Here is a 19,210-nt window from a genome sequence, read left to right on the forward strand (position 1 = left end):
TCCTAGACTGCAGGGGGAGCTAGAGAGCAGAGGGAGTTACCTCTGAGTAGACTGTGATGGCGAAGCTTTGTTTACATGTGAACCACAGTTCGATAAAATACCTTCTCTTCAAGTAATGGTGTCATTCTTAAGAACCCATAACAACATAAAGAAACAAGACATGGTGTCAGAAGATGGACTTGAAGAAAGGTAACGGACTACAATATAGCAGTACCGACGGATCAGCTTAGCAGTGAACGTAGTGTAGCTAACTCGCCGAGGGAGAGAAAAGAGACCTAGCGACGTAAGCATGGACGGCTTACACCCACCACCGATTCTTCAGTTGACTGGAAATGTGGCTGAAAATTGGAGAAGATTTAAGCAACGTTTCACGTTGTACCTATCAGCAATTGGACTTGACGAGGCAAGTGATAAAAAGCAAGCGTCAGTGTTTTTGCATATAGTGGGTGATGAGGCACTGGAAGTCTATAATAACTTCACGTTTACTGATGGTGACGGAATGAAGCTGAATAAAATAATGGAAAAGTTTGAGGCTTACTGCATACCTAAGAGAAATGTGACATTTGAGAGGCACAGATTCTTCACATGTGTACAGAAGACAGGGGAGACAATAGATCAGTATGTCACAGAGCTGCAGAACAGGAGTAAAACATGTGAATTTGGAGGACTGACAGATTCTTTGATAAAAGACAGACTTGTGTGTGGGATTCCAGACAACGGTCTGAGAGAGAGGCTACTGAGAGAGGAAAATCTTGACCTGGAAAAAGCATTAACACTGTGCAGAGCAGCTGAAACGGTGAGGGCACAAGCTAAAGAACTGCTTAGTGACAGCTGCAGAGTGGATGCTGTGAATAAGAACACACACAGAGTCAAAAAGGAGAGTGCTGCCGCTGAAATGAAACTGCAATTGAAATCACCAGCAAACAGGGACAGAAGAGAAAAGACTTGTGGTCGCTGCGGAATGCAACATCCTCCTAAAAAATGTCCAGCATATGGGAAAAGATGCAATACATGTAACAAAAATAACCATTATGCTAGGTGCTGCAAAGCTCAAACCCTGAAACAAAGTGCAGTCCATACTGTGGATGAAGAAGACACAGAGGAACTCTATGTAGCTGCAGTGACAGACAATAAGACAAGTGAAAAGGACTGGATAATGACACTCAAAGTGAATGACACACTCATGAAAGTCAAGCTGGATACTGGAGCTCAAGTGAATGTCATATCAGAAGCAGAGTTCAAGAAAATCAGACCTAGACCTAAAATGCATGCAACGAAGGTGAAAGTGAGTGGATACTCAGGTGCAGAAATACCTGTGAAAGGAAAATGCGTGGTTAAAGTGACACACAAAGACAAGGAGCACACGCTAACATTCATTGTGGTGCCGAAGACTGTGCAGCCTATACTAGGGTTACATGCCTGTGAGAGTCTGAACCTAGTGAAAAGAGTGCTCGTTGTGGAAACTGATGATGACATGGACTATAATGAGTTGATGAAGGAATATGGTGACCTATTTCAGGGACTTGGTTGCCTTGCTGGAGAACACACAATCAGAGTCGATGAAAGTGTAACACCAGTCATTCATCCATGCCGCAAAGTACCATTTGCTCTACAAAAGCCACTGAAAGCCGAGTTGGACAGGATGGAAAACCTGGAAGTGATTGAAAAGATCGATGAGCCAACGGAGTGGGTGAGTTCTCTTGTTATTGTGGAGAAAAAGACTGGAAAGCTCAGAGTTTGCATGGATCCTAGAGATCTGAATAGAGCAATAAAGAGAGAACATTTCAAACTACCTACAAGAGAAGAGATAATGTCACAGTTTGCAAAAGCGAAGTACTTTAGCAAGCTAGACGCTTCATCAGGATTTTGGCAACTGAAGCTGGACGAAGCAAGTTCAAAACTGTGCACGTTCAACAGCCCATTTGGCAGGTACAGATTCCGGCAACTGCCGTTTGGCATTGCTTCAGCACCTGAGGTGTATCACAAGACAATACACATGATCTATGAACACCTGGAAGGAGTCGACACGTCAATGGATGACATCATTGTGTGGGGTAGCACAAAAGCTGAACATGACATGAGACTGAGAAATGTTCTTGAAGCAACCAGAAAAGCCAATCTGAAGCTGAACAAAGAGAAATGTCAGCTTGGGGCGAAGGAACTGACATTCGTTGGAGATATCCTGAGCAGTGAAGGCATCAGACCAGATCCTCAAAAGGTGTCTGCAATTGAAAACATGCCGAGGCCGCAATGCAAGAAAGATGTGCAGAGATTTAATGGCATGATAAACTACATGGGAAAATTCATACCCAATCTCTCAGAAAAAATGGCGCCACTGAGACAGCTAACTGAAAAGAGAATCGAATGGGAGTGGAATCATGAACATGAGAAAGCATGGCGTGACTTGAAAGATCTGCTTACAAAGGAACCAGTTCTGAAGTTTTATGATCCAATGAGACCTATTAAGATCTCATCAGATGCATCACAGAGTGGGCTTGGAGCTGTTCTTCTGCAGAAGTATGATGAGTGGCAGCCTGTTGCATATGCATCACGATCCATGACAGACGCAGAGACAAGATATGCACAGATTGAAAAAGAACTGCTCAGCATAACGTACGCCTGTGAGAGATTTCACCAGTTTGTGTCTGGGCAGGCCATCAGTGTTGAAACTGACCACAAGCCACTGATAGCGTTGTTCCAAAAACCACTAAATGACTGTCCACTGAGAATCCAAAAAATGATGATCCGGCTGCAACGTTACACGCTTAACGTGATGTACACACCTGGCAAGCTGATGTACACAGCTGACACATTATCCCGAGCTGTTGATCCGAATGAGCCAGCGAACACTAAGATGGATGATGATGTAAGAGCATATGTGAGCATGGTCACAAGTGCACTTCCTGTCGCAGAAGGGAAGATGGAGCTCATCAGAACGGAGACAAGCAAAGATGGAACGTTACAAGCACTGCGCAAAACCATCATAGATGGATGGCCCAGCTGTAAGCAAAACTGCTCACCTGTTATTCATGAGTACTGGAACTGCAGAGCAGAACTGTCTGTAGTGGATGATGTGGTGTTCAAGGGAAGTAAAATTGTCATCCCAAAGAGCCTGCGAGGAGAGATGCTCAAAAAGATACACGCAGGGCATCTAGGCATGGAAAAATGTAAAAGGAGAGCATGTGAGGTGATGTACTGGCCACGGATTAATCAGGATGTGACAAATGAAGTGTCAAACTGTTCAACATGTCTGACATATCAAGCAAGCAATCCTGCCGAGCCACTAAAGCCGCACCCAGTGCCAGACCGACCATATCAGAAAGTGGGGGCTGACCTCTTTGTGTCTGGAGGAAAGGACTATATTGCAGTCACAGACTACTACTCTTTGTATCCGGAAGTATGTAGACTGCAAACAACAACAGCAGAGGCTGTAATCACCTCTATGAAAGCTGTATTTGCACGACACGGTGTGCCAAGTGAAGTGTTCACAGACAATGGACCACAATTCTCCAATATTAGGTTTGGACAGTTTGCCAAGGAATGGGACTTTGTTCACACAACATCAAGCCCGCACTACCCACAATCTAATGGACTAGTGGAAAAGTCCGTCCAAACAGTGAAGAGGCTGATGAGTAAGGCGAGAGACAGTGGTGCTGACTTCTACCAAAGCCTGCTAGTATACCGCACAACACCACTTGAGTGTGGTATGTCACCAGCACAGCTTCTTATGGGACGACGCCTGAGATCAAACCTGCCCATTCAGGATAATCTGCTTAAAACAAAAGAGGGAAACAGCGTGAAGAAGTTTAAGGAGCAACAAAAAGCAAAGCAGAAGTTCTATTATGACAGAGGAACAAAAAACCTACCTGAACTGCATGCTGGGGATCAAGTGAGATTCAAAGACAAAACCAACACATGGGCACAGAAAGCAACTGTTCTAAGGAAAGATCAACCACGATCATACATCATTCAGAGAGAAGATGGAGCTATGCTGAGAAGAAATCGCCGAGATCTTCTTAAGGGACCAGTAGTAGTGGAGCAGAGGTTGGAGGCTGCTGAACAACTCCAACACACACATGAGACACTATCACCTGAAACACCTATGCATACACAAGAACAAACACTGAGAAGATCTGTAAGACAAGTAAAGCCACCTATGAGACTGATTGAACAGATGTAATGTGTTGACATGTTGTTTGGAAGATGATGTCATAGTATCTATGCAAGTTTCACTATGTTTGGTTACTAGTGTTGAATGGACCATAATTGTTGAAAACTAGTTGTGTTGTTAACGTTACTTTGATAAAGCCTGGTTTAACAAGTAAAAAACAAATAGAGACTGTTTATGTTTGTGAAAGTAGGTATGTTATTTTATTGTTGAAAAAAAAGGAAGATGTAATGATAACAGCAAATCCTTATTTGCCTAGTATCATGTTTTATGTTGTTAATACTCCTAGACTGCAGGGGGAGCTAGAGAGCAGAGGGAGTTACCTCTGAGTAGACTGTGATGGCGAAGCTTTGTTTACATGTGAACCACAGTTCGATAAAATACCTTCTCTTCAAGTAATGGTGTCATTCTTAAGAACCCATAACAACATAAAGAAACAAGACAGTAAATACTACGCTTAACAGATGTTAGGGAAATCTGTTTAATATTTCGTGTACCTAAAGAAACAAATATCAGCTGCTATATCAGAATGTTGGATTTTTAAATCCAATATTCACCAAATATTGATATCAGAATCCTACAGTGTTTGGAATATACTGTCTACCAGGACTATGCTTCATGCTTCCATTTGCCTACATCTTCGAACTTTCCACAGTGCCAAAACTACTAGTTTGCTCACTATGTTATTGGTGTGTTTGCTTGGCTAGCTAACTCACCTGACATGAATCAGGAAAGAATCTGTGGTCTGTCATCAGAAGAAGATGAGGAACACCTGAACCAAAAGTGCAGACGACCTGAAAGCTGCCATTTGTGGTAAAGGAACGCCAACAAAGTATTGAGTTTATAAATGCATGTACTTTTAAGAAGTTGGATTATTCTGTATTATATTTCTTGGTTGATCTTAGGAAACTTTCAAATAATCTGAGACACGTGACTTCTAATTTATATGAGCTATAAGCCATAAAAAGCCTTTGAAAAAGTTAAGAAATATTTGCTTAATTATGAAAATGTTTTATTAAATGTTTCCTCTTAGACTCGTATGGATACAACACACAGTTGACTGCTGAATGCTAACTAAGTTATTAAAACACTAAAAATTTTTCAAACCAAAACCATAGCACATGCATCTGAATGTGCTGTACCACATAATAATTCATATTATTTGTCAGGTAATGCCACTTAAATGCTAAAAATAAAATCTAAACTAGTGAGATAAAGAAACTCTCGTTTGGATCCACCCTCAAGTGTCCATTTGAGGAACTGCCGGTCTTGGCATCTCTGCATACCCGGAGGCTTCTGCTTGATTTCGCACATTAATTTTGTTTCAATTGGTCCAAGCTTGACCTAAAGTGGGTACCTCTTCTCTGTGGGTGGAACGGTGTTGGATTCATATTGATTGCTGTTTATAGCACCGGGCTTGTCGGGGGGTTGTCTCTGTTGTTTTTGTTGTTGCATTGGGCGCTGTGTTGTGTTGGCAGCGACAGCTTGTTAACGTCTAACTCGTCATCTCCTCCTCCTCTTTCGTGCCAACTGGCTGCTCTTCCCCGCTCACCTACAGTACATCACAACAGAACCCCACGCATCCATCTGTAAAACTGCCCCACCCCATTCATCTTTTTGCACGCCAACCCAAATGAAAGACATAGAGACATGCAGTAGAAACGCGAGATAAAGGAGGAAAGAGACATCTTTAAGAGGCATGACGATCACAGGGCACATGATAAATGAATAGGGAAAACAGACAAGTAGCATAGATTGTTGCAGAATTTTGTCTCCACTAATGTGATGCCTAGAAGGACAATTGTTCAAGCGCAAGAGAAGATGAATGAGAAAGATGCAAAATTTTATTTAGTTAAGACAAGGTAACTCAATCTTGCTGTACTTCAAAAGCGATCGGAAAGCACAGCGACATGAAATAATGGTGCATTATCTAGAGAATGCAGCATCCCACTATTAAAGCATAATACTGTAAGTTACATTGAACAGAAGCAATACCAGCTACAGAGGATCCACTTATTTACTAGATGAAATGTCTTTCAGATGCCCTCTAAGCAAGCTGCTCTGCTTCTCTGTGGATTATTGGAGCAAAAAACACTTGAAATCAGGTCATGCCTTTTTTTCCTCATGAAAAGAAAAAGAAATTCTGGAAAATAGTCTCTAATGTACAGCAAAAAAAATAAAGATAAAATTCACTAAAACCATGCTTTTTAAAGTTTTTATAATTCCCTAAACAGAAGCATCATCAGTACTGACAGACGGTATGATCATACCATATAATATAAAGAACAGTAACATTTAAAAATTGATTTTATCCTCACCTGTGTAAAAGCTTGCACAGTGATGGGGAAACTGTTTTTTTAAGTAGTGAACTTAAAAATAAATGTACACCTGGGGATCTTTGAGTTTTAGTTTCTCCTTCACGTACACTGTACAGTGAAGTCATTTCATTACATCGACAAATCCTGCCATAAACACAAAATGGCAAACATTTTATTGACCATAATTCCCAGTTATACTGTGACAGTGTCTCTAATATACTTTATATTTTCTGTGCTTGGCTTTTGACACTACCGAGGGACACATACTGAAGTAAATGGTAAAGTTCAGCCTGCCAGGTTGAATTTGTTGTTTTGACCTTTGTGATGAAGACAAAGAGACAGACAACGGAGATATGGAGGAGCAGGTGGAGCTGCTGTTTTGGAGTGTTTAGTCGAGCTTCTCCGCTACCCACATTGTGATGCCCTCTGGGGACTGGTTAAAAATAAGCAATTACTCTGACACCCCACTAGGGACTGCTGTGTGCCGTTCATCTCCCCCCTCTACTACTGGGATCACAGCAGTCATGACAAAGCCCCGCTAAATAAGCTGAAATCCTAGATATGGGAATTCCTTTCTGATCTGTGTCACAGTTTTCGCTTGACTTCAAATGAACATGGCGTCTTTGTGTTTGTGACACTTTTTCAGCATGCGCGTTTTCTGATCTGACTGTCCTAATAGATGAGGGGTTTTGTTAACACAAAAGCAGACGACTTGAAAATGTGATTTGAAGATGAAAGAGGCGTGTTTAATTTTTTTCTTTTTCTTTAACTTAGCCCTTTAAAAGCCGTTTCCTACCAGACATCTGGAGCAAAACCCACCTCCTACCTCCTATCTTCTGATTTTCTATTTGTCTTCTCTCTGATCCAGTTGACAGAGAGCAGTTTGTACTGTGACACATGATGATCCGTATCATAACACAGATTCATGTGCCATGTTGTCTCAGCAACTTGTAATCTCCGCTACCCTGCTTGTGCCACATCTGTCGCTAGCTACGTCTCACACCATAATGCTTGTGCAACCTTTAACCATATGCTTGTTGGACAAATGTGTGTGTGTGCGCGCGTGTGTTTGGGGGTTAGCTAACTGCTGACGGCTTTGCAGAACAGCTGACCTGTTGCCAAGGTAACCGATCTGCAGTGACAGTCGCTGTCAAACTCATAGCGGCTAAGTACTGGTTGTTTTGATTGATCCTTTATATTTCTTTTCCAGTTTCTTGTAGGTAAGTTTTGTGTGTGTTTTGTTCCTCCAATTAAAAAAAATTCTGGCAGCGGCATTCCAATTAAACTGTCAGGATAATTCCCATCAGAGAGGAAAATTGCTTCTGTTTATTGTCACAATTTGAAGGAAATCAGCAATTCTGTGACTGTGACTGCATGCCTGCCCCTCCAGGTAGAAGACATGAAAAGCTAATTGTAGCTTCTATCTAGGAGCCAGAAAACACTTTAGCAGAGACAAAGATGACTGTGGTAAAGGTCTAGCTTATCCTTAGGCTGTTAGGGCCTCATCATTGATCCTTTTGGCTTCACATGGTGCCAACACGATGCCCTACAGCTTCTTGTTCCCATAAGAGTGCCTAACAATTTCATTAGACCACCTGTCTTAAATAAACAAGAAATAACAAAACCTGTTATACACTGTTATTTATTAGGCAATAACAAAATATTAATATTTTTACAACCAAATTTAAGACAAAGGACTTATTTGAGCAAATCTGCATTAAAAAACGCCACTGTATCAAAAAGTACCCTATGTTTTCATGTGTGCCGTTTGAGAAAAATGAAGAATAGCAAATAGATTTGTTATCAAGTTGAGCACATTGACATTTACAAATGATAATGTTGCCGATTGAAAGGCAGCAAGGCATGCATTTGTTTCGGTGCCAATTCACATTTTTCTCAGTTTCACTGTACTCACATTTAATCCTGTTTGATTTGTGGAGCTGAATGCTTTAACTTCCCCCCCCCTCAATTTTCGGGCATCTCTCTATTGCTCTTTCTACATCTCTTCATGCCATTTAATCAGCTGATGTAAGTAATGAATGAATTCCAGTACATAATGTAATCCACCACTTTGATTGATGACCCATGGTCAGAGCCTAACTAATCTGACAACAGATGTGTTCCTGTGGGAGATTGCTCGTTAGGTTAGCCTGTTGGCTCTGTCTGGAATGAAAATGCTAATACTACAAGAGGCTTGGCAGCAGGTCTGTTGGGAGGGGTGACGGCAACTACATGTCAGAACCGGCTCAGTAATCCTGCCCTATAAAAATAAGTAACCTTACCAGAGCTGTGGTGACAAGATTTAGTGTAAATTACACATCATTACATGATCATTTGGAAAACTTAGACACACAGCCTCAGCTTTGCAAATTAGGTTTTGGCTTTCATTCCAGTAAATTTATATTAGAATAGGCATAATCTTATTAATGATGTTATTTTGGGGCCGACTGTTTAATTAGATACAATAACAAGAAGAAACAGTAGTAAGTGCTTGCAGTTACCCTGCTTGCCTATGCAGTGCTGTGTTTCTTTAGCAGTGGAATGCGTCATTTGTTAGCGTTTATTCAGTGTAAATAAATTAATAAGGGTTGTAGCTGTGTGGAGAGGGTACACTCCATGAGGTTTCTGGGCGTGCAGATATCTGATGACCTCTCCTGGACTGCAAATACTACAGCGGTGGTTAAAAAGGCCCAGCAGCGTCTCCACTTTCTGAGAGTGCTCAGGAGGAACAACCTGGAGGAGAGGCTGCTGGTGACATTTTACAGAGCCACCATAGAGAGCATCCTAACGTACGGCATAACAACATGGTATGCAGGGTGCTCAGCTGCAGACAGGAAAGTACTGCAGAGGGTCATCAACACAGCCCAGAAGATCACTGGCTGCTCTCTGCCCAGCCTGGAGGTCACTGCAAACTCTCGGTACCTCAGCAGAGATGGCAATATCATCAAGGACCACTCTCACCCCAGCAACCAACTGTTTGAACTATTACCGTCAGGCCGACGGTACAGGTCACATAAAACCAGGACAAACAGATTCAGGGATAGCTTCTTTCCCAGAGCTATCACCATAGTAAATAAGCACAAAAACAATTGAACCTATTCCATACCGTCACTGTCATTATATTATGCTGCTATTCATACTGTCATTATATTAATGCTGCTATCCTGTATATATTGTACATACTATTGTTTGAGTACTTACGATTGTTTTTTTTGTACTTTTTATATTTTACATTTATATTTATTATTGAAACTTGCACCAAGGGAGTGGCACTCCAATTTCGTTGTACTCTGTACAATGACAATAAAGGCTATTCTATTCTATTCTATTCTAGTCAACTGTAAGTCATTAAAAGATCACACTCATTGTTACTGGAGAAGGTATATTAGCTCTATTCAAACAATATCATGGGTAAATTCCTTTGTCTTTGTCACCTCAGCATGCATTTTCTTTGTTACCTTTTAAGAGCTTTCAACAATCTGGTAATTTATTTAATTTAATATTATTCATCCTGTCTGATCACTGCAGAGAAGAAGAATGATTTCTCGCCCGAGGAAAGAATACCCTCAACACTTCCATCATGTACAAGCATTTTTATGTTAGTCGTCTTTTATTTCACAACTCTTTTCATTGTGTACCTGCTGGTTTTACCCAAAGGAGCATTTCAGAAGTTGAAAACTGGTTCTTGCAGTATCTTTGAAGAGCCATTCCACATCTCTCACTTTTACCGAGATTCAGTTTGACACCTCGGGTGTCTTACCGAGACTGTTGACATACCTGCAGATGGATGTTTTGAAATCAGCCTGATCCTGCCAGCCTGTGGAGCAAAGAAACAGGAAAGCACGCTGACCTGTCCAAAGCAAACTTAATGAACCATCAGTCTGTACTATAACAAGAAATTCACTTCTTCTGCTTGAATCTATTTCTAAAAATGTATGTGCTTCTAACACTACTTCCTATAATTGTGCTTGTGGGTGGCCCTCAGAGATTACAAAGGTGTATTTACATAAGAGTGCACGCCAGTGAATCCAGCATTCCCCTCCTATATTGCCACGAAGGAGGGGAAAAATACATCAAAATTGATGCAGCAGAACGCTACCTATCGTGCAACTAGACCACCAACAGCTTACATAGCCTTTCTAGCTTCTCAGCCTCAGATTTTTTTAAGTTATAGGGTTTAGACCCCTCTGTGTTTTTCAGTGGTACTCCCACAAACATTTGAAAAGACTTTTACGAGTAATATGGGTGGCGCTCTCCTTTAACGCTGGGATAATAGATTTTTTTGGCCGCTGGCAGCAGGGAGAGAAGCTGACAGAACTACCACTCAGACATTACATTATTTTTACATCCAGGATGCCAGGAGAATATGAAAGTTGAGATCAGAGGAAAATGATGTGCAATATAAAATAGGAGCTCTGTAGAGCAGTAGGGTTGGGTGGTCATTCTTAGTTATTACACCAGTTATTTGCTTCATTATTATATATACCATGATTATAGTGGTCTTTATGTATGTTTTAATAGCTTTTTACAGTCCGCATTGTCTAAAGTAGGAACACATAGAAGCACAGCTGTAAAAAGCTTTATAGCTCTCTTAGTACTGCTCTCATCCCGTCTTGCCCCCTCTGTCATTATAACCCTGCTCATCTTATGAATATGTAAACATTCAGGTTATCAACACAGATAGCGAAGGCTTCTTAAATCTTCCTTTTATATCCTCAGATTTTCATTGCTGCCTCAGCTACTCGACCAGATTTCACATCATCAGTCATGTTATAGTTAGGGTGTGCTGCATTATAAACTCTAGCAAGCATCTGGATATGTGGATATGTGACTGTGTGTGTGCAGGTGTGACCTGCTGTTAATAAAACAGGGCCTGTGGGGCAGATAATGACCCATTAGACCTAACCAATTTAAGATAGAGTTATTGTCAGCCATTATGGTGCTTCCTTTGTTATCTGCGACCTCTAGCAACGTTTCACTTCCCGCTTTCTAATTTTTAACTATGGCTCCCCCTGTCCTTCAGACATGGTTGTGCAATGCAGCAGCTTGAATGCTTTTAGTGGGAGCACCTCTTTTTTTCAAGCGGTTCATGTGTGTTCTTAGAGAGATTTATTTATTGATATGAGAGCAAGATAAGAGGACAGCTGGCAGATCCTGATTGGATGAGTGTTGTCATCCATTTGCCTTTGCCAGAGTTGGCCTGTTTGCAAGATAAACAGTCATGTTGAAACCCTCAGGAAAACTTTGGATTTTGCCTCTGTCCCCTTTCTCTCTCCCGAAATAGTTTGTTTCTCTACAATCACATTAACTTGTATAAAGCTCCATCCTTTATGTTTTTGTTTGGTGGTTTGGTGTTCAGTTTTACTTTTTTCAAGGCGTGATTTATTATGCCACTATATCTCGAGGTTTTTCATTTCCATCTTTATTTCCTTCCATGTTCTTAGCTGCTTATCCAGTTCAGGGTCGCAGGAGGAGTGGAGCCTATCCCAGATGCCATAGGGTGAAAGATTACCAGTCCATCACAGGGCTAATATAAAGAAACAGACAACATTTCATGCTCGCTGCTGCACCTGAAGCCAATTTAGGCACACGGAGTGGATCTAATTTGAGGACCTTTCTTTGGACTCCACTTGAATCAGTGCATGCAATAAGAAAACACGCCAAATCCCCAGAAAAAGGCCTGAGGGGACCAGTGGGTTCAAACCTAGAACCTGGTTTCTTAAAGTTGAGACATTTTGGCTTTTATTGTGATAGAACAGCAAAGAGAAGAATGTGAGAAAGACCAGGGGAAGACTTGCAGTGACTGTCTTTGAGGCCGATTCACACCCAGGCAACTGCATTATAGCCTTTTAGCATTTGGGTCACCTGCTACTAATCGGTAAACTAAATTGGCACCCAGTTATGAATTTAAGAAAAGGAAAATGCAGCCGTGGAAAATAACTGATTGTTTTAAATCCTTAAAAGGAAATTCAGTATTCCGCATGCAGTGACGTCCATTGTTTCAAAGTTCAGTGTGCTGCATTCGTCTAATGAAAACAAGAAAAAACAGTTGGATAAGGCCACAGGCGATGCTGTTTTTTTATGCTTTGTTTTGTTGCTCCTTTCATTACTTGACTCAAAGGCTCAGCAGTGTATTGCATCATGCTATTTTAGAGGGACAAGGCAAAAACTCCATTTGGTATTTAACTGTTCAGGTGCCACTTAGAGAGTGTAGTAAGCGAGAGAAAAGTGTATACAGGACCTTTTCTACCAAACCAGATGTGGTCCACACAATTCCTGTTGTTTGCTCTCTGCATACAGTAGAGTCAGGTCATTGTGGTTATACATTAACACTCCTCCTTAAATCAGTAGAAAAGAAAATAGACCTGGATTTCAGCGTTTCAACTGGAGTCCACATTCCTGATGTCTGAAGAAACTTACCTGAACCATTTACTCCTCTGTTACTGAAACTGTACTCTGATCTCCATGTGGGCAGGATCAGTCAGGAAGACACATTTGCAACAGCGATCAATGAGGAATCTTATTAGCTATAATAATGCATCATCATTTACAGGATGGACCCATGCAGATACTTTAAAAGGTGGTCTGCAGATTTCTACACCATCTACCAGTTTGTGCCAAGCTCTGCTATGTGTGTGCAGCTGATTGTGCCCAGTGTTTATACACTGTATATGTGGCAACGGGCCAATCTCATTACATCGCCCTGCCAGAGGTTGTATTGTCAGCAGCAGCTTGTTTAAGATGTTATGATGACTCGGGCATCTCTGTCATTCATACTGAGAGTGTACAATGTCCTCTTTGGGTTTTTTTATTGTTGTTTTTTTCTAGCGTTCTACTCGAGATGTAATGTGTCTCTAAACCCAGACTATCAGTTGTCACCATAATATTATCAATTTCATTTCACTGTTAGTTTTTATATGTATCTCTATCTCCTTTGGACCCTTCGAAGGTTACTGAGCGTGGCACATTCAGTGAAGAGGCGGCCTCATACTGCTGTGACTAAAATGGTTGTAGGATTTCATTTGCTTCATTTGGCAGCAGTGCAGCCGGGGGATTTTTATAACAAGTTCAATCACAGTCCGTGTTGACTGGACTCATTGGTATAGGGTTGCTATTTACTCCTTAATTTACAGATTTGATTCACTGGAATTAAAATATGTAATTTTCTAATCGCACTCTGGTTTGATAAGAAGTAGAAAATCTTTTCCCAAAGTGTCTCTTTATGGCCTATAAGGATAAGTTTAAGGATCGTTTTGGTGATGTACACACTTTAAATCAAACTTTGTAACTGCAACCAGACATACTGTGTGGTGGATTTACTTAAAATTGTTGTTTGGCTGTTGTAAATGAGCTAAAACACTGTTGAGATTCGAGGTTAGGTTGCAGCTCTTTGAAGTATCTCTTGCCAAACGTATTTTTCATCAGCTCTCTCTTAACTCTAACACGCCTGCCTGTCTCCATCTGGCAACCTATTGTAGAGCTCCCCAGTGAGGTAAATGTAGCAGCACTGATGTAATGTAGTGTGTTTGGAGTGTCTTCCTCACACCCAGTGGCAATACCATGCTGCCTGACCGGGTTCGACAACAGGCTGTAATTAAGAGGCTTTCTCACCTGCTGCTGGACTGCTGTTATTTTTGAAAGAAAAAAAAAAGACAGCCAGCTTTTACCAGAACGATAAGTGAAACAAAGAGATGCAATACGCTAGCTACCACCACCTGTTTCTCCCCAGGTCTCTCCTCCCCTTCCAGAATGTCTTTGTCACACTTATATTCCATCTCTCGCATTCATCCTCCAGTTGAGTACACACACATTTGTCGTTTGCAGCCACAGACGGCCCCGGAGATGTTTCAGAGGAGCCGTAGCGTGCTCTAATTGCTCGATTGTGTGCCTTTGTGTATTAACAGGTGTTTTGCTGGATCCACATTACTGCTGCAATTTTAACTTGGCTGCCTCTGTAGTATTCCCAAGTTTGACATGGAAACAAAGTTAGAGGCTGCTGGGTTTGTGGGTGGGAGAGAGGCACAGATAATAGATAGACAGTGGAGGGCAAAAGGTGAAAAGATGGGCGTGTTGCTTTGTATTGTACATGTTTTAATGATCAAGTAGGCGTCCCCCCCATCGCTTTGTGTGGCGCAACAGATTACAGTTGTCTCTGTCAGTTATATGTGAGGCTGTCTGGAGCCTTATGATTGCCTTGGCCTGTTATTCCATCCAGCAGCTCAGACAGGCAGGCTGACCTTCTCCTGATGGCTTGCTCTCTCTGCCCAGCCGTCACTTTCACCCCTTTTAACTCTCCTCTCCTGGCACAGCAGTGCCTCTGAGCTTTTAGAGATTACCTTAATGGAGAGAAAAAACTGAATAGCACATGCCTGCTGGGTTATATGTGTGTGTGTGTGTTTTAACCCGGAGCCTGATCGCTCTAAGTGTATAGCAGACGCAAACAGTGAGAGAGCAAGAGAAGAGAGAAGGGGGGGTTATTTTTACAAGTTCATAGTCATTTTTTGGCGCTGTATTCAATGAAACTCAAATGGTTGCCTTCATATCAGCTACGGTAGATTTCAAGATGTGTGACAGCTTGCAATCACTGTGACACAAGTCACTTGTTGCAGTTGGAAAATCAGTAGCGACTGCATTTTACCTCATCTTAACCTTACCTGACTTTTAACCACCCTTGTTCTATCTTTGATAATGCAGCTCACAGTACTCTTTTTACGGCTTATTCATTATGGAGATATAGCCTCTTTCTTGAGTTGTGACCTGCAGGGTTTATAATGTCCTGATTGTTGGGTTTTCATGAGGTTGTAGTTAATCCTGACATGCCCTTCTTTCCTTCTGGTTGTTTGTTTTAAGTGTTCCCACTGGAGTGCACCGAGTTAAAATTGCTAACAGCTTTAGGCTTTGCAAATTTCCTTTTGCCTTTAGCCTCAACAGACGAGCCGGATTTGCAATTTGCAGTTTTTTACCTACTTCTGCTTAATTTTACATCTTCCCCACTTTTTCACAGGTTTAATAATCAACTAGTCTGTCCTGCCGCAGCCGGCATTCCGCAAAGAGCTTTGCCTTGGTAGCAGTAAATTAGATTGCCTTTACAGGGAAGTGCTCGCCTTGTTTTCCCAACCGTCTGCATAGGGAGGACATTGAGTTATAAAAATAAATACTTACTTCAAAAATCAAAAGAAGTTTCACTTATAAAAAATATTTTTGATAGCAACAACAGGGCCAGAGGGCCAATTAGAAGAGACGATTGAGTTTTTCTTAGCTATTGCTACACTTACTCGTTAATTTATTCCCTCTTGCCACTTCTGCTTCTTGCTGTCTGATAATGCACAGTCGAGACTATTGAAAAACACTAGAAAAAAGCATGTGCCAGAGTTTTCAGACACAAAGTAACTTAGAAAATACTTCATACTTTAACTATTTCACATTTCACAGATAGGAAAAATAGCTTTCTTTCCTCCTGTTTCTTACTGCCACCTAAATAAGTAGACAAGCAATCCCTCAGTTAGTTACTGATTAACTTGTTTAGCTAGATGATAGCATTTTAGCTTCTTTAGTGTTTCACCAGAGTACTTTCGAAAACTAAAGATATCACCTTTAACTGTTGGAAATGATAACAGAAATATTCATTTTTTTCTGACATTGTGCAGAACCAAATGATTATTGATTAAAGGAGAAATGCTCCACATTTATCAATAACTGCATCTCCAAAATACTGTTTAACTGCAAGCATCATGGTTTTTTTTATGTCAAAAGAATGTTTATTCATATTTGTATCCTCTCAAACAATGCTTATTCAGAAGCCTTAAATTGCACCTGCATATGGCACAATATGTGCAGACTCAAGTGTTTTGAAGTGCCTGTGAAATTAGATTTAGCTATTAAGGAATCCAGAGCTCTGATTATTTGCACCTTGCAGCTCTCTTATCATGCTGTGGGACTTAAAACTTCTCATACACCCCCTGCTCTCTCTGACCCACATGTTTAACATCCCGAAAATATAAAGCTGCACAGGCTGCCTCTTCCAAATCCAGCAAAAAGCGAATCCAAACCCCTTCTCCTGATTCTCCATACCATATGTCTTTGCATATGATGAGTAGCAAGTTCTCTTCCTGAGCTGAAACTCCAGCTCAGTGGGTGGCTGTAAGAACACGTTTTCGTATACAGTCCAGAATTTGGTTGTAGTGATAGAGATTAATATTATGCATGTATGTCTCTTAATAGTTTTTGTGGGTGGTTTGGCAAATACCTCATCAGAAACTGAAATTGCCTACGTTTAAAGATAGATGAGAAACGTTAAGGAGGATGAGGTGATTATGGGGGGGAAATGACTAGTATGAGCCCTGTTTTTTAAGCAACTTTCTTTTTATGCATAATCTGTAATTTGTAGAAAAATCTTCACTGATGGAAGATGGTTTCAGACTTCATGCATTTTGCATAAACCGGGAGAAACATCACTGGAGTTGGACTGTGCAATCAGGCTGCATTTGTTGTTAGTTGTTTTTTGTTGGGATTTTTTGGACTGTATTATAGTATCTATTTTTCCAGGATTGTAATTTCTTCTCCTCTGTTTGTCTTGTGTTATCTCTCTGAGCTTGCCGCAGCAGGCTCTTTTTATTTAGACAGGTTAATGCACTTGACTGTGGCCTCTATCTTGGTAATGCAGCTCAGGCCTCATTGGGCTCACAGATCTTATCAGTTCTCATTGCAGGCTCCTGTTGTCATTCAAGTCCTCTGTTTTTTAGCTGACCAACATCCTGCAACTTTTCCCGGAGGCGCTTTGTAGTTGCAATTTGGTGCGCTGCAGACCCAGACTTTGTGACAGAAAGTGCTTTCTTGTTATATAGTGTACACTAGAAATCCTCCCCCAACCCGTCTTTTTATGTGTGTTTAAATGATGCTGCCATTGCGTGGGCTTTTACAGATTGTTTTGGCTGTCAGGGTTATTGTCTGCCAGCTTATGTGGAAATATATTGGCTGAGAATGACGAAAGTAAAGATGAATAACCTGTTTCCATTTTCTATTCTTACGCTCCTGCCCACACAACTTTTACTCCCGCTGTTTTTAAGATGGAGGGCTTTGTGTACAGCTTTGCAAAGAATATCCACAAACTGCAGTTTGGAAAGTTTTTGGGTTGGATTTGAAACGAGTGTTACAAAGAAATACTGAGTTATTCATTTTGGCTGACGTTTGCAAGCCATTTGACTTCTGCTATGACATAAAATCTTACTAAAACATATGCACAGCCACATAGCATATTGGTCTGAATACAGACCTGATATTAAAGAATTTCCAATTATCTGACATCTGTTGAACTCATTTTGAAGATAGGAAACATTTCTACACTCATCTTGTTTCCCTGAGATACATAAGCCTAAGGAAACTCCTCTGTAGTTGACAGATTCTTGATAATCAGATGTGAAAACATGCCTAGCAAAGGAGTATCATAAAATTATCCCCACTTTTTAAACTTAATTTCCAGGAGAAAGAAAGAAAATCATATACAGGCCAGTTTAGTTGCTTACGCCATCATTCTAGAGAACAACCGTGTAGTGATAATGTCCTAAATGTTTTTTTCCAGGCATTAACCAGCACTGATGCATTATTGTTGTTAAGAGGTTTGAATTATTTAGCTAACAGTTAATAAGGGCTTGCCACCAGTGCTTGTATTTTGCTGTAGATTTAGCCCTCGTTACCCTTAAAACGTTTTCCCATGTGTTGTCTTAACTTCAAGTAAAAATACTATTACTATATATCTAATTATAGTAGATATACTATATATCTACTGTATTTTAATACTGGCTGTAATGATGGCACTCGAAGAGCCAAATGTTTTTTGAGGGGGTATTCACTGTGAAAAGTTTCACAGTCAGTCTATAGGACTCTATAAAACTCTTGGCTGTACTATAAATGTTTGCTGATGTTTCGTTCTCTTCTTAGTTTTATGCCTGTCTATAGGCAGCCTAGTGTACTCAGCTTTTCACTGTCAACGCTGCTACTCAGTTGCATAATAAGCCATACTACATAGGCACAGCTTTGCCAGCCATTGTAATGGGGCCCTTGAGTCAGGTCCTTGTTAGCTGATGCACAATAAGCTCCAGCCTAATGAGGTGTAAACCAGAGATCTGGGAAACTGAGAGGGGGCCAAATGAGTATGGCCGTCAGCCTTGGTGTGCAGTGGAGAGCTCAATGCTAATGCTATTAGCTCGGAGGTCAGTCCATTTTGCCTTTTGCCTGTTCAGTTTATCAGCACTTCATAACGTGCGGGGTGGTAGGGCGGGGTGTTGAGACAGCAGTTCACACTTAAGTGCAGAATCTTTCGGCGAACGAAGAGAGTGAGAAATGGGTTCACAATGAGTGCACGGTTTGATTGCAGCTGCCATGGAGTGATCACAGACCTTCGGCTCTTAACAGACTCCTTCTGTGTTAAGGTTTCTCCACCAGAGAGCGTCGGAGCCTCCATCTGGCCGGCTTTCTCGTCACTTGTGCGTTCATTAACAGTCCATTTGTTGCTTCTGCCCCGAGGAGCCTCCCTCCGCTGCTCACTTGTTCAGCTCGTGCTAATGTTGCTGATGTGAATTTAATGTACATATGGTGCACTTCATTCAGCCCTATTAAGCCTCAGCACTTTTCATGCTTTTACTTTAAATAATATTAGTTTTTATTATCGAGTTGAAAAGAAAAATGCTTGTCTACCTGCTGACGTTTAATATTTTGTTAGAGTTAA

General features: G+C 41.1%; 1 protein-coding gene across 1 annotated transcript in view; it reads left to right on the forward strand.

The window, feature by feature from the left end:
* The first annotated feature begins 289 nt into the window (after positions 1-289).
* Positions 290-19,210, forward strand: part of srcin1a (SRC kinase signaling inhibitor 1a) — a 65,512-nt gene continuing 46,591 nt past the window's right edge. Inside the window, exons 1-2 of the mRNA XM_085351898.1 lie at positions 290-3,889; positions 7,697-7,706. Coding sequence (XP_085208024.1) covers positions 290-3,889; positions 7,697-7,706 — 3,610 coding nt within the window. The remainder of the gene's footprint in view (positions 3,890-7,696; positions 7,707-19,210) is intronic.

This window comes from Diplotaxodon limnothrissa, linkage group LG4, assembly GCF_057381915.1.
Source record: "Diplotaxodon limnothrissa isolate DT_005_m linkage group LG4, D_limnothrissa_male_GT1.1, whole genome shotgun sequence".
Classification (NCBI taxonomy): Eukaryota; Metazoa; Chordata; class Actinopteri; order Cichliformes; family Cichlidae; genus Diplotaxodon; species Diplotaxodon limnothrissa.